General features: G+C 35.8%; 1 protein-coding gene across 5 annotated transcripts in view; it reads left to right on the top strand.

Annotated features, from left to right (window-relative positions):
• Nucleotides 1-16,854, top strand: part of GPATCH8 (G-patch domain containing 8) — a 96,189-nt gene that overhangs the window by 21,387 nt on the left and 57,948 nt on the right. Inside the window, exons 2-5 of one of the 5 annotated variants that reach the window (XM_069482708.1) lie at nt 278-352; nt 1,376-1,410; nt 7,324-7,434; nt 9,809-9,881. Coding sequence is in view for 2 of the 5 variants with exons in the window: in XM_069482705.1 (XP_069338806.1) it covers nt 278-352; nt 9,809-9,881 (148 nt within the window). In the remaining 3 variants the exon portion in view is untranslated. The remainder of the gene's footprint in view (nt 1-277; nt 353-1,375; nt 1,411-7,323; nt 7,435-9,808; nt 9,882-16,854) is intronic. The other 4 variants (XM_069482707.1, XM_069482705.1, XM_069482706.1 and 1 more) reach the window with 4 other exon arrangements.

Here is a 16,854-nt window from a genome sequence, read left to right as displayed (position 1 = left end):
ATTGGTATCCCAAATGGTTGATACTGTCTTAGTTTACAATTTCAACACTTGTCAGGGGAAGAAGAGTTCAGATTACTAGTCTTACCCTTCTAATAAGTTCTTACAGATTTTTAAAAAGTTTGAATTTGCCTGAAGGTTTGATGGTCTACTGAAGAAGAATAATTGTAGAGTCTCCTTTTAGGTTTAAAAAAAGGTTAAAAATACCCGCTAGTTTGGTTAGGCTATTAATAATTTTACTTATTGTTTTTGAAAAATAACTGTAGTTGTCTTTTTTCAGGGTAATCACTTTGATCAATATGAAGAAGGACACTTGGAAATTGAACAAGCATCACTTGACAAGCCCATAGAATCGGTAAGATGATCAGTGCTTAATTTTGGGTCTTAGCCAGTTAGTTAGGTAGCGTTCGTGTGACACTTGATGTGAATGAAGTTAAATTTATTAGTAACTGATAGTACAATTTAGAGCTATTTTCTTGCATGCCCCACAGTAATCAAACATAGTTTTGGATATAATCTAATATTTTATATGTTGGGCAGTCAGTCCAAGAATAATCTAGAAACAAATTAGAGTTTTTATAGAAAAATATCTTTTTGGCCCATATCGATATTCTGTTAAAGATAGCAAGTTTAATGTTTTTGTAATTGAATAAAGGAGTGAAATGTATTTTGATCCTTTAATAGGTTCACCTTTCCTGGGCAGTATACTCATGTGTGAAATGTTCCTTTAGAAACAGTTAAGGAATAATATGTTTTATTTACCAGACTCTTGTGAAACATGGTAAACTTGGTCTCTGTAGCTTAACAAATGTCTGGTTTTTGTCAAAAGTTGGTTATTTCTATCTTTTCACACTGCTTAGTTTTAGACATTAATGATATCAAGCAGTAGAACAAAGAGATTTATTTACCTGGCTCTTAATTTTTAAAAATCTTCTTAATTTTTGAACATTATTTTCATTTTGAAAAATGCATTATTTTAAAATAACACAATCCATTGTTAAAATGTCTAAACTTGTCATTGTCAGCATTTAATATTTGTGATTGTGTACATATTTTATAAGGGTTTCAGTTGAGTTATTGATAAAACTTGAATGGGGGAAAAAGTCAAAGAAGGAATCTTAATCTTTGTAACAGTCAAGATAGTCCCCCCTCCCCCTTTAAGAAACACTATTTTTTTTTCTTCCTAAGGAAAATAAGAAGGCAATTTAGAGAGCATAGATATTTTAACTTTAGCTTTTGTTTTCAAAACTGTAACATAGTAAAGGATCAACATATATTTATGTTCCTAATTAGGTTGGTGTTGTGTGTGTTTGTGTGTGTGTTTAGATGTTTATAGAAATTTACACAACTTGGGGTGTTCGACATTTTTCTTCCACAGCAGTTGGCCCATATTAGCTAAGCAGCCATGATCTGGTTTGTATTGCACGGTCTGCCTTTTTTTAATTTCTTCTCTAGGGTTTCTTTCTCCCCCACCTCCCTTTCTTATTTCTGTCCTTCTGGTCCAGTGAACACTGCATATAGTACTTTCTGTCTTAATGTGCTGGCATGATGCTAGACTTAGGCATGGCAGTACTTGATGACGCATGTGATAATGCTGCAGAGGGAGAATTCACATTTAATGTTTCGCTGAATGTCCAGTTTTATGTTTTAACATAAGGAGAAAATGCCACGCCCGCTTTGCTAGTTAAAAATCGCTGAAGTTGTGCCTTGTTCCATATTATCTTGTGGATTATCACAAGGCAGAATTTTGTAATGAACTCTGTAGGCTAGATCAGTATCTTGTACTTGAAAAATAATTTAAATTTTCTACTTTAAATATTTTTTTGGATGGTCAGAGTTTAAGAACAGAACTGTCAGAAGCAAGGCCCCAGTACCATATTGTGCCAGGTGCATGGGTAGTTAATATTCTTATACAAGCTATAGTTTTGTGGGTATGCTGACTTGACAGTAGCAGGAAATTTAGACTAAGTTTGCAGCCCAGTATTCATTATTACTATACTCAACAAAGATTTTTAAAAACCACTAAATTAAATATTTAACATTTTTAAAGCCCTCTTTTAGGGTTACTTTGAAAGATTTTTGGAAAACTCATTCCTGTGGCACATGAAGATAATGCTATTTTACCTCTCACAGTGTCCAGGATTTTTTCCATCACGTATCATAGAAAGAACACTATCAGAAATAGTCTGGGCCGGGCGCGGTGGCTCACGCCTGTAATCCTAGCACTCTGGGAGGCCGAGGTGGGCAGATCGTTTGAGCTCAGGAGTTTGAGACCAGCCTGAGCAACAGCGAGACCCCATCTCTACTAAAAACAGAAAAAAATTATATGGACAGCTAAAAATATACATAGAAAAAATTAGCCAGGCATGGTGGCACATGCCTGTAGTCCCAGCTACTTGGGAGGCTGAGACAGGAGGATCGCTTGAGCTCAGGAGTTTGAGGTTGCTGTGAGCTAGGCTGACGCCACGGCACTCACTCTAGCCTGGGCAACAGAGTGAGACTCTGTCTCAAAAAAAAAAAAAAAAGAAAAAAAAGAAATAGTCTGACTGAGTAAAATCATTGTTGAGTAATCTCAATGAGTAGGAGTAGAATTGATATATGCCTTACTCATTAAGTAGTATGTCTTTTCCATTTAAAATAGCAAATGGTATAGTACTCAGACTAGATATTTAATTTTCTTATAAATGAAGGTATGCTCAGAAATGTATATTATATTAATAAATTATACTTCTAATTAAAATTTACTCCTGAAACAAATAAATATATGCATTATTTGTGATGTGGTAGTTTAGGTAGTAGTAGGAGGAACTTCATAGCCTACATTATATTAGATAGAAGTAGAACACACAAAATAGGAGGGATCTTACTTCTGCTACCTAATCATTTGGGAATAAAATTTAAAGTTTTAAAAGAAACTCCTATGATGATTGGCATAAAAGTAGGGTAGTGTTCCCTCTCCCCCCACTGTGGCCCCCTCCAAGAAAAGAAGTCCCCTGTCACCTCAGGAATGCCCACCAAATAATAAGTAAATAATGAATTATATGGCTGGCTGGCTATATTGAGCTGTTTTGTTCTTAGGGGGAAATGGCATTGCTTTTAACACAGAAAAGAGTCTCTGCTGAATTAAAATCTTTCTCTGCAGCAATATCTATTGAGAGGTGCTGACTGTTTTGCTACAGCATGCAACTCAAAAGTGGCTGGAAATACGCAGCTTTGGGAGTCTACAGATCATTGCAGGAGCTAAAGGTCTAGTCATTTTTTTTTTTTTAACAAAGGTAATCTGCAGCAGCTGGTAACCGTGGAAGTCTCTGCACAGGTTTGTGCCAAGAATATGCCTGTGTGAAGGGTTATTGTGAGTATAGGATTAAGGTCTTTTTGTTCTGTAGTAGGGTAAATTTGATGCAAACCAACAGAATGGGAAATGAGATACAAAGATGCAATAATGTATTATGCTTTTAGTGAACTTCTAAAGCCTAGATTTGTTAGTGAGATGATACAGGTATTTCAATCTCAGTAGGCAATTGTTGAAAACACGTCAAAATCCATGATTTGTAAAGTATTTAATAATATGTGTTTTAAAGTTTTATTTTTCCTTCTTTATTTCAACCAACCACATATCTTTCAATAAGATTTCTGCTCAAGAATAAAACACTTTTCTAAGAAAATTATGAAAGAATTGCTAGACAACTTGATTATCTGAATTAAAGAGATGTTGGAAAGTGTTAACATTTTATCCTTATCACAAAAACTTTCTTGAACTAGAATTTTAAAAGTAATTATTGCTTTAAGAGATTTTTAGGTCCTAGCCAATATAATTATGACCTCTACATACTTAAAGATAAAATATTTAGAAAGCTTGATTTAAAGCCATAGTCCACGGTAGGATTCCATTATAGTTACAAGAATTGGTTGATGTTATTTATGGTCCTTCATGACCTTTATCAGAGTTGGATGATAAGAAATCAAATGAAAGAATGATTTTAAGCTACATAAAAGGCAAAATGCCTGCATCATTGACTTAAAATACGTTGTCATTTTTGCAGTTGGAAGTACAGCTATACCCATCAGCCATTGGTTGGTCTTTGCTCTACCTGATTAAAATCCTGTCTTTATAGTTGTCAGGTTAACGGAACAGGTTTTAAAAATTAGTGTAAGTTTTCAAACTCCAGTTGCTGATGTTTAGTTTTGTCATCTAGGGATTTAGGAGTATTTGTATATTTGAGTTTTGTCATGTTGCATATCTGTTTAGATCTGTGGACTCCGTTAGTTCCAAACTGTAACTCTATAAGACTGCTGATTTGATATTTAGCAGTGACCATATGTGGACTGCACTATAAATATTGTGCTTCTTGGAGCTGAATGGTGTAGCATTACTATATGGCTTTTCTCTCTAGTCTTCATTGTGTCATCTGTAGTGAGCTATAGAATTTTTTGTTTTGGGACTTTTTACAACTTGTTGTTTGCATGGGTTCACCTAGTAGCATTTGGTTCTTGCTTATAGAGTCTTTAATACACAATCAGCAAAGCTTACAATCCACTCAAGAGACTTACATTTTTGTCACTGTTGAAAATGGGCTAAATGGTGTAAATTGAATGTGGCTGTCAACTAAAAGAAAATTCAGTATGGAATTAATATTCATCCAGTCATTGACATACCAGTAGTATAGTTTTCTCTTGAGACATGATATTTTGTTTCCTACTATAAAAACTTGTAGTCAGCTCCATACAATAAAGTAAATTTTATCTGTGTTTTGGCAGGCTCCCATCATATAAATTGGTGATGCTGTTGCCAAAATGGTCATTGTTACTCTGGTAGTATACAGCTTCATGGAGCAGAGAGATGTTCCTGGGAAAGTTCCTAGTTGATATTTAATTAATAAATAAAAATGTTGAGGAATAGCTGAAACAGTTAATAATGAGGTATTTTTAATTGCTGATATTTTTAGCATGTTGGTAGTTGTTTATAATACACATTTCTTGCCTTCAGAGGTCTTCCCATTTAAAAATTATATCCCTCTTTCACATTTAATAGACAGGAACAAAGGATAAAAGTGTAACATTTAAGAGCAGAAGTAGTAAAAAAATAAATAAAGGCCAGCTGAGGTAATCTAGGTGAAAAAAGTTTAGATTTTCCGCTCAGCTTTGTGGTTTAATAAGAATTAAAACTTCATTTCCAGCCAAAGAACATACTACACTGCCACCATTTTGGGGTCTTGAGCAGAGAGGGTAACAAATAGATGGGAACTCTTTATGAATTATGTAGAAAATCAGCTTTTTGCTTCCCACTCTTGGTCAAAATTCAGTTGCCTTATTAATTAATTTAAAATTAGAATTTCCTCACAGTTCTTCCACGTACATTTAAATTATAAACAGCCTACCACTATCATGTATCTTTGTTGGTTATAAACCAGATTGCTTTATAAAAGAAAAAAATTTCCGTAAGTTGTTTTTGGTTGTACGAGATTATAATTAGCACATTAACTGCCAGGTGACTTGTATTTAACTCACGCTAGTTTTGAGCCCAGGGCCTGGTGAAGCATATGTAAGTCACAGATCTCTTTACCATGGGATCCTGGAGAACTATTTTTCAAATTGCATATAACTCGTGCACATAAAACAATTAAAAAAAATTTTTTTTTCATTAAATTAGGACAGATTGTTTTGTTTTCCAAGTTTTTATTCTGTTTTTGTAATAAAACACCATGGCCCCAAGGAAAAAAATTGTTAGTGTGACGATGTGTTAAACCCCAGATTATATATTGTATTTAAAAAACAAAAGCCAAAAGATTTTTTTTTTTTTTTTTTTTTTTTTTTTTTGAGACAGAGTCTCACTCTGTTGCCCGGGCTAAAGTGAGTGCCGTGGCTCCAGCCTAGCTCACAGCAACCTCAAACTCCTGAGCTCAAGGGATCCTCCTGTCTCAGCCTCCCGAGTAGCTGGGACTACAGGCATGCACCACCATACCCGGCTAATTTTTTGTATGTATATATTTTAGTTGTCCATATAATTTCTTTCTATTTTTAGTAGAGACGGGGGTCTCACTCTTGCTCAGGCTGGTCTCGAACTCCTGACCTCGAGCGATCCACCCGCCTCGGCCTCCCAGAGTGCTAGGATTACAGGCGTGAGCCCCCGCGCCCGGCCAAAAAGCCAAAAGATTTTTAACCACTATTATTAGTGACAGAAAGTTAACTATTTAAAAAAATTTCTTTTTTTAAAAAAGTGACTGAGTTACTATTTAAAAAAATTTCTTTTTCTTTTTTTTTTTTTGCAAGTTAAAAACAATAGTTTCATATTTTTTCCCCACCCCCCCTTTCCCGAGTCAGCACCTTCAAGTGTTACCACTCCCCAAACGGTGCGCAATGCACTTATTGTGTAGGCATATGCCCATCCCCTAAAAATTTCTTTTTAGTTACTATTTTAGAAGTAAATTTAGTGCTCATTGCCCTTGTTCTGTCTAAATTACCTGTGTGAGCGAAAAGTTATTTGTGCCACCTTACTCTTATAAATAGCATCCGTGGGAATAATTGGCAAAAATCACAACCCTAAATAGAATAGATGGCTTATTTTCTACAAGTAGGTGATTGAGTTCCTTGTGGTTGTGCAGTAAAAGTTTTCATCATTTCAGAGATAGACAAGTCTGATTTGTTCTACTTTGTTATAAGTTATTTTGGTGTGTCTTACTTGTGTTACCCATCCTCCTTAAGCCTGCTGAGTTTTTGATGAGTGTTTATAAAACCTTTTTTCTTTCTTTGGTAGGAAAGGGGACCATACTGAATACTAGCCCTTTCTGCAGAGTCACAAAACTGCCTTTTTTCCTCCAAAAGCAGGTAGTTTGAACTGATAGGAACGGTCCAGATTTTCTGTATTAGTCATTCATTTACTCTAGGCAGTTGGTGATGGGAAGAGATTCGGGGAGACGTATCTATTGTTTCTGTTGCCTTTATTATAATTGGAAGGGCTTAGAGTGGCATGTTAAATATTTTAATATAGCCCCCAGTATTTCAATGCCTATTCATACTTGGGAATGTGGATTTAATTAAAAAACAGTTTTAACCTAAAGTTTTCTAGAAGAGAAATGCCATTACCATTTTGTATCAATAGTTTTTTTCTGAGAAGGTGACAGCCATCCTCTTGAGTGGTTTTGTAAAAGTGGTGCTAATGTGTATAACCCTAAAGTTTTCTTTTTTTCCCCCTCTCCCTTTAACATTTGCTTTTCCTTTCACTGTTGTCAGTCACAACATGCTGCTCTTGAATCTCTCAGCTGGTCTTGACTCGTGAATTTACTTATGCTTTCACTCTTCTTTAATAAATACATTACTTGCAAGCAGTGAATTGAAAACAAGACAAAAAAAAAAAAAAAACGACCATTAGTGATTGGACAGTTTCTTACTTTGTGTTACATTTAACTGTTCTTTTGACAGCCCAGTTTTTAAAGCCAGGTTCGTATGGAAATGCTTTCACTCCACTTGCACTGCTTTTGGAAATAGCATACTGCTTCATCTGTCTGTTTATTTTAGTGCATTCATAATATAACACAGTCAGCATAATGTCTCATCTCCACTTAACCAAAGATAGAGTTTTCTTTAGAACAAAAAACCAAAAACAAAATGGGGTGGGAGCAACAATTTTTGTCAGCATTGTTTAATACCTAAATCTTTGTGCCAAGTATAGTTATAACATTAGTCTGTTAAGAGATCAAACAATAACTTAATCAACTATGTGCTCTTAGAATCATGTTGCTATCCCTATCCTTTCCAGAATTACTCAGTTGTAGGAATTATGATATGAAATAAGGATTTTATGTACAGATAAGTTTGTTTTCATAGTAGTAAAATAAGGGACTCTTTCCATTTTCTGCTAACATTACTTATATTGAGACTTTTAATTTTTTTTTTTTTAACAATAAAGTCATTTGTAAATAGTTAAGACATTGAATAAGGGGATGCTTTTACTGGCAGTTCAGTTGGGAGAGAAGGGACAAAGCAGTAGCAGCCAGAACAGTGTTGGATTAAGCTTTTGTGATGTCTAGTAATATAGAAGTCATCACTTGGGATTACATATACCATAGTGTTTCTTATTATTTCAGTTCTTAGCAGAAGTAATTTGTAGTGAACTTTTTTGCTCTGTAACAATTGTATATATATTTAAAACAATAATATGTTTTGTTTTAGAAACAAGTTTTTCATTATACTTTGCCTTTACTTTTTGTTTTTTACAAAGTGTCCTGATTTTCTCCCCAGTGATGAAATAATCAACTACTCAGCCTGGTTTTCTAGTTTGCATGCTGTCATAAACTTGTCCTTTTTTCAAAACAACAACGAAAAAAAAAAACAAAGCATTGGGGAGGCTTAATAGTCTTCTAACTTCCTGTCAGAAAATAACAGTAAAATGATGTTTTTCCTCTGTGACGTCAGAGAGCATTTTATCATTGAGTATGGAATTGGAAGACAGTTTAATATGAGAGATACTTGGGGTTTTGTTTTGGTTTGGTTTTTTTGAGACAGGGTCTTGTTCTGTTGCCTGGGCTAAAGTGCAGTGGCATCATCATAGCTCACTGCAACTTCAAATTCCTAGCCTCAAGTGACCCTCTTGCCTGAGCCTCCCAAAGTGCTAGGATAAGAGGCATGGGCCAGTATGCCCAGCCTGAGATACTTGGTTTTAATGCAGAGATTTGTGATTTTGTTAGCATAATTTTCAAATGGTGATACCAGATGTATACTATAAATTACGTTTTAATACATACAGAACACTTTGTGTTTAGGATTTTTCAGTGTTTTCCTTTGGATGACATTTTTGCTGTTAACAGTTAGTGGTTATTTTAGCTTTATCTTCTTGGTACTTCACAATAACTATAAAAAGCAAAGACTTGGACAAAGGGCTGCAGATGTTTTTGATACCTTAACCCCTTAAACAAAAGCTGATATTTAATTGTTGTTTCTGGTGTTTTTTTCATACAATTTTCATTGAAATACCTTTTGCAGTGTCCTCCTGGGAAGATGAGACATTATGTATGTTGGTTTTTTCCCCCCTACATGCACTAATGGTTCTTTACTGTTAACTTATTGCTAGGCCTGTTTCATTCTAACATCTTAGCATTTTTGTTAGACTACATGTTGAAATGCATCACTCAGTCTGTGCTTGAGCTCATTTTATTTTTCTGTTTAATCAACTTAATTTCTTGTTTTACTAACCTCACTGTTTTTTCAGTTTAATATTGGCTGCATGCTAGTTAAATATTTATATTATATATATTTATATATATAAAAAAACCAATCAAGTCTAGCCTGGATTTTGCTCTGATTGTTTTTTCATTTCTAGTGGTGGGGCAGTCTTACACTTACACCTTCCTTTGTATCATGAAAGCCTGACACATAAACAAAATAACTAAACACAATGTAGATTTTCTTTTTGGAAAAAAAAAATCTTAAAGTGGTGCTGTTTAGGTGGTGGATATGATTGTATAAGTACCTTGATCTTATGCTTTTTAATGTTAGTTTTAAAACTTCATAAATGTATTCTACCCTTTTCCCCTTCCCTTTTTTCTCCTTTTTAAAGTGTTATGTATAAAAGTTGCCCAGCACACCATCAGAAAGGACCCTTACCCCCATATGTTCTTTCCATGTAAAATACTAGCCAGCATTTCTTTTTACATTAATGTCCCTTTTATTGGGCACATTTTACCCGATTATTAGCACCTTTTTGCATGCATATTTGTAGAATTATCTCTTGCTCATCACCTGTTTAAATGTCACTAGGAAGGGAAGAATATATTATTGGAATATTTTTGGTTTGTCTCTCTGTTCTGTCTGTCAGGATAATATTGGACACCGCTTACTCCAGAAACATGGGTGGAAGCTGGGCCAGGGATTGGGAAAATCTCTTCAGGGTAAGTTTTTAAAATTTACCAAAGAAAAAGAAAGAAAGAAAACTATATTTCTGATTCAGATCTTATACCTGAGTATATTTGTTGTCTTTTTTAAAAGTGTTTGGGTTTTTCCCTCCTGCCTTTTCCTCCCTAGAATAGTCTATTTTTCCTATAGCCATATTTTAAGTCACTGTTAAACCTCCGTATTTGCCAATAATTTGCAAGAGTAAGCTGCTATGTCATTAAAACTTTCAAGTCGAACACATTATGTGTGGCTCAACCTGTTTTAAATTTTTTTGGTGGAGGTGATAGGTGGGTGGAGTAAAAGGAATACATAGTATCAGAATGTGCTTTCTTTGTGCCATTTAGTGATGTTGTGTTGTGGCTTCAGTATTATAAAGAGAATCATTCAACAGCAGATTTTAACTTTTCGTCCTTCTAAATTCTCCCTGAAGCTGGTGATTGTCCTGGCTCTTTTGCTCTGCAGTGAAAATTAACCCACTGGAAACATAAATGAAAGCAGAGATTTCCTACAACTCTCTGAGCAGAGAAGCCATTTCTAGGGTTCAGATCAAGCTCTGGAAAGTGTATGGCTTAAAGTTTCCATTGCATTTATTATTCCGTTTAACTGTACCAGTCATTTGGATAAAAACAAAATACTGATATTTCTGCTTCTGAGTTCTTGTTAGATGGAAACCAACCAACTACATTCACTTTTAGCTCTCTCAAATTGAAGAGATGCTGTTTGTTTTTTGCAGATGAGATGTGACTGCTACTTCAGAAATGATGGGAAATCACTGTGCCTTTATATACATCTGGTCATGGAAGGGCTCATTGTTTAAGGGGATCTTTGGGGAGAGGTGTGCTACTGTTGACTAATTCTTTGAATTTTGGAAATGGATTTTCACAATTTGAATATGGAAGTCTAATCAATTCCATTATGTTAAGATGAACAAGCAGACAAGGCATGAAATAGGACATTTCAATCATTAAAATTGTACTTTACTTTTAAAATTGTACTTCTGCAAATTCTATTCCATGGTGACATGCAGGAGATGCTCGATAAATATATTTTGACTGAATATTTATTGCTAAACAGTAACCTATTCTTTTGGGGAGATAGATTTGATTACCTTTAAACTTGTTTTCAGGTGGCACAAGGACTCTTTGCAAACAATAGCATAGACCACAGATTTTATGAGTCCAGAAAAGAGATAGGGTAACCAGGATTGAAATAGAGGTGGTTTTTTGATAGAACTTGTCCTAGTGTTTTGCATAGTTGGATTGTATTGAATTGAGTGGAGATGATTGCTCAGAAGAAGGTTGTGAGACTAGATTTACTCTTCCCTCCAATTTGAAAGACCTCTTCTATTCAAGGATGCCCAGGAATATTATTGATTGTTACACTCTTTGTTTAGCCACACAGGATGGGTGAATTTCATAAGGGCTAGCAAATCTGTTTGAATCCCAGGACTTTTCAGTTTAAGCATCAGAGACTTTAAAGTACAACTAGAACTTGCAGAGAGGGAGGGGATGGGGGAGAGAGTTTTTAAGAAAGGATAGGTAAATGGATACTCACCTACTTTGGATGATCCAAAGTTGTTAATTTTTGTTTTTAAGAAGAGTTTAGAGGCTGGGCACGGTGGCTCACGCCTGTAATCCTAGCTCTCTGGGAGGCCGAGCGTGGGTGGAACGTTTGAGCTCAAGAGTTCGAGACCAGCCTGAGCAAGAGCGAGACCCTGTCTCTACTAAAAATAGAAAGAAATTAGCTGGACAACTAAAAATATATATAGAAAAAATTAGCCGGGCATGGTGGCACACGCCTGTAGTCCCAGCTACTTGGGAGGCTGAGGCAGAAGGATTGCTTGACCCCAGGAGTTTGAGGTTGCTGTGAGCCAGGCTGATGCCACGGCACTCTAGCCTGGGCAACAAAGTGAGACTCTGTCTCAAAAAAAAAAAAGAAGAGTTTAGAATTTTGGTTCTCTTTAAGCTTTGAGCTTCTTGAAAAGAGAAATTAGGTTTTATTCATATTTTACCTGCCTCTCCATGGTAATGGGCATATATATAGGCACTCAGTAGCTCAAATCTATTTTTTTTTTTTTTTTGAGACAGAGTCTTACTCTGTTGCCCGGGCTAGAGTGAGTGCCGTGGCGTCAGTCTAGCTCACAGCAACCTCAAACTCCTGGGCTTAAGCGATCCTACTGCCTCAGCCTCCCGAGTAGCTGGGACTACAGGCATGCGCCACCATGCCCGGCTAATTTTTTGTATATATATATTTTAGTTGTCCATATAATTTCTTTCTATTTTTAGTAGAGACGGGGTCTCACTCTTGCTCAGGCTGGTCTTGAACTCCTGACCTCGAGCGATCCACCCGCCTCGGCCTCCCAGAGTGCTAGGATTACAGGCGTGAGCCACTGCGCCCGGCCGCTCAAATCTATTATTCATTTAAAACTACAAGAGAAATTTGAAGCTCCTTTGAAGATTTTTTAAAAAATAACAAAATTTACCTTCTTAACTATTTTTAAATGTACAGTTCAGTAGTGTTAAGTGTATTCACATTGTTGGTGTGAGGTCCCTCTGTTTTAAATGGCTATCTTTACCTTTCAGAAAGAATGGAACCTTATTCTGTTTCCAATATTAATGGTTGAGTTTGTTTTATAAATGGCTCGCTATTTCTTAGTGTCAGATTCAACAGTATACTGGCATTGTACTGGTTTCTTTCATGTAGCTCTTTCTGTAATACCCACATGATTTAACCTAGAATATAACCACATATGTGGCATATTGAGGCAATTTATGACAGATTTCTTTGACCGTACTAAACATTTGCTATAAATAACCACTGAGGAAAGTTCTGTTGCTCCTAGTGTAAGTGATAATGCCTCCTTGGTATTTTATAGAGCGATCACTGCATGTAATTTCTAGGCTTACGCTTTGTAAGTTCTCTGCATTTATTTGAGTTTAGGACTCTCTAACATATCTAACATGCAAGCATCTACTAAAATTTAAACCTGGTCTCTTTGGGGTTTGGTTTTTTTTTTTTTTTTTTTTTGAGACAGAGTCTCACTCTGTCGCCCGGGCTAGAGTGAGTGCCGTGGCGTCAGCCTAGCTCACAGCAACCTCAAACTCCTGGGCTTAAGCGATCCTACTGCCTCAGCCTCCCGAGTGGCTGGGACTACAGACATGCACCACCAGGCCCAGCTAATTTTTTCCTCTATATATTTTTAGTTGGCCATATAATTTCTTTCTATTTTTAGTAGAGATGGGGTCTCGCTCTTGCTCAGGCTGGTCTCGAACTCCTGACCTCGAGCAATCCACCCGCCTCGGCCTCCCAGAGTGCTAGGATTACAGGCGTGAGCCACCGCGCCCGGCCTCTTTGGGGTTTTTTGTCAAAGTTTTAAAAATTATTTCCATTCATGCAAACCTTGTGCAAACAGTTCTAGTCCTTGAGGCTCCAGTGCAGGTATCTTGTCACTGGATAGATTGGGGAATAGGGCATGCTGGCTCAGAATGAAGTTATCTGTTTGTAGAATATAAAATTATACCTTGAAAACTGGGTTTATTTTTGTACTTGAACTTTTCCTCCCTGCCTCCCTTCCTCTCTTCCTTCCTTCCTTTTTTTGAGATAGGGTCTTTCTCTGTCTCCTGGGCTAGAGTGCGGTGGCATCACCATAGCTTACTGCAACTTCAAATTCCTGGGCTTGTGCGATGCCGCTAACTTTTCTCTTTTTTGTGGAGACAGGGTCTTGCTCTTGCTCAGGCTGGTCTTGAACTCCTGGGCTCAAGAGATCCTCCCACCTTTGCCTCCCAAAGTGCTTGGATTATAGGTGTGAGCCATCGCGCCCAGCCAAATTTTATTATTACCTTTTGTTCTCCCTTAGTATTTATTAAATATTTCAGAAGTTTATGCAAGATGAAAAGAAAATAGTTTAGAAGTTTTAAAAAAAAGCACTTTTATTGTATATGGCAGATTAATGATAGTATTAAAAAATAAAAGGCCTGTAGTAGAAAAGATATATTGACAAGGCATCTGAAGGAAACAATATAAAGAAAGCCCCGTTGATGAGAAATATTATGGACAATTGCTTATTGTAGAGGCAAAGGATGTGTTTAATTTAGAATAAAGCAACAGTGAATGGCATTTGTATTTTGTGGCAGTTAGACTGGATTCGGTTCCGGAAATTGTTTTATAACCTTCTGGCAGCTTTGAAATATAATGGACTGTAGCTCAAAATCTTTATTTTGCTGTGAAATATGTTTAGTCAGTAGATGTAGCCCAGAAATGGTGCCTGAGCTTTCTTTGTTACATTGTCTAAGGGCTATTTGATGATACGGCTCCTTCTTTGGTCACAAACAAAAGTTCAGCCCCTGGGAAAAATGAATGGGTTCTGATATTATTTCATATTTCACCCTGTCTAGAAGATTCAATCAATACATTTAGACAACCAGCAAATATTTAGTAACAAAACAGTATATTCTACTTATACCGGCCATTAATAGCATAAGACCTATAGACAAAGTGAACAAGATATAATTCCTGATCTTCAGGTTTATTTTCCAGTCCCCCAAGTCTTGCTTTTTTAACTGAGTAGACCTTTGAAGGTTTCTTGAGGCCAGGGACCATGTTTTACTTCTATGTATTCCTTTCATGCTTAGAATTAAGTATGTGATCGTTCTGAATATTAGTTGACAAATTGCTTCAAGCTCCTTGAGAGTAGGGATTGTCATTTATTTTTGTGTAAAAGTAGTTGGTGTAGGGTATGAAGACAGTGTGTTAACAACATTTAGAAATATAAGATCTGGGCTGGCTCACACCTGTAATCCTAGCACTTTGGGAGGCTGAGGCAGGAGGCTGGCTTGAGCCCTGGAGTTCAAGACCAGGCTGAGCAAGAAGAAGACGCCCTTCTCTACAAAAATAGAAACTTAGCCGGGTGTGGTGGCACCCACCTGTAGTCCCAGCTACTTGGGAGGCTGAGGCAGGAGGGTTGCATGAGCCCAGGAGTTAGAGGCTGCAGTGAGCTATGATGATGCCACTGCACTCTAGCCTGGGCAATAGAGCTAGACCCTGTCTCAAAAGAAAAAAAAAAAAAATCTGGATTTGAGTTGGGTGCTGCCATTTCCTTTAAGTAAAGGGACAAGTTACTGTCACTGAATTATTTTCTTCGGCAATAAATGGGAATTATAATCTATACCCATTTTCTCACAGAGTGGTTATGTGGGTGAAGTAAATTAATATAAGTAAAGTTGCTTTATAAAAACTGTAAGATTAGGCCAGTGGTGGTAACAGTTATGGGAGGCCAAGGTGGGAGGATCACTTGAGCCTAGGAGTTTGAGACCAGCCTGGGCAACATAGCAACACCCCATCTCTAAAAAAGAATTAAAAAAATTAGCCAACATGGTGGTGCATGCAGAAGGATCACTTGAGCCCAGGAGTTTGAGACTACGGTCAGCTATGATTGCACCACTGCATTACAGCCTGGGTGCCATGGCCAGACCCCATCTCTTAAAAAAAAAAAAAAAGAAAAAAAGAAATCATTAGGATAAGCAATGGTAGAATTATTTTAAAAATAATTTTTGAGTAAGAAAAGCTTTTCCAAGTTTAACCCAAAACAGAAGCCATTAAGAAAAGGACAAATTTGGCTGTATTTCATCATAAACAAAGTCAAAATACATATCTGTAATAGCTCATAGGCTAAGGACAACTTTCCTTTATGTATTTATTTATCAGTTTGAGAAATACTTATCACAAAGTATACAAAGTAAAGAGAAAAGGGTAGATGAATGCTGTACAGAAAAGTCACGCAGATGGCCTTTAAACATAGGAAAATATTCTCAACCCTTCTCATAGTAAGAGATGTGTTTATTAAACTACAAGATAATCACTTGAATAGGAAAAGGTAAAAAAAAAAAAAAAAAGGTAGCCCGGTCAGATTATGGGAAAACAGGTAGTTATATTATAACAATGAGAATATAAATTGGTAAAACCACTACAGAGAATAATTTGGATGAAAATTAAAATGCATGTATCCTTGAATCCAGCAATTCTAGTTCTAATTATCTAGCCTAAACTTATTCTTGTAATGCACAAAATAATGTATAATTGAGGGTATTCATTATATCACTGTTTGTAACAACAAAAGATTGGAAACAGTCCACAATGTGTCATTGATTCTAAGATACTTTTCTTGTATTTTAATAAAGCTAAAATCAGATGCATCTTAGTGGTATTATAGTTTTATAATTGGCAGCTTTTTAAATTTCTTTCTTAGTGACACATAAAATAATGTGTTTTATGGTTAATGGCATTTTAGGTTTGAAGAAATAGAATACTAAAATGGTATAAAGAGGAACTATGCAGCTTTAAAAGGACTGAAGTAGTTTGGAATATACTCAATATGCACAGAACAATTCCTAACATATTAAGTGAAAAAACAAGGTGCAGAACAGTGTGTAAACTACCATCTGTGTTAAATGGTAATAAATCTATAGATATATATGCACCTCCTGCTTAAAATCAGTATTTTGTTCCTGAAAAATCAGACTTTCTGTGTGAAAACCTTACCTGGGAACCTATTTCCCATTATTTTAAATGGATTGTATGTCAAGTCCAATTTTTGACTAGTTTTCAAAACAACTGACATAGAAAGCCACCTATGGGTAAAATTTTTTAAAAATTTAGGATATAAAATACTTAAGCCTTTCTTCCTGATTAATAAGTAATTAATATGGTTATTAACACACTGTTGCTTTTTGTGCAATAATGTGTACATCCCTTTTGTTGATACAGAAGTAGCTTTTTCAAAGTTCTATATTAGTTTTGTTTGGAATGTATCTCCAGATTTCTCACTCATCTTTTTAAGAATGTTGTGTTAAGTTTTTGAGATTGAAACATTATAATTTTACTATATAAAATCATTGGCTGAAAATGTGTTGAGAGAGATGAACATCCTTTATAGTTCTGATATTAAAACTAAGACATTCTACTGTGAAACAT

The sequence above is a fragment of the Eulemur rufifrons genome, chromosome 9 (genome assembly GCF_041146395.1).
Source record: "Eulemur rufifrons isolate Redbay chromosome 9, OSU_ERuf_1, whole genome shotgun sequence".
NCBI lineage: Eukaryota > Metazoa > Chordata > Mammalia > Primates > Lemuridae > Eulemur > Eulemur rufifrons.
Note: the sequence above shows the minus strand (reverse complement) of the source record. Positions and strands in the feature narration are given on the sequence as shown.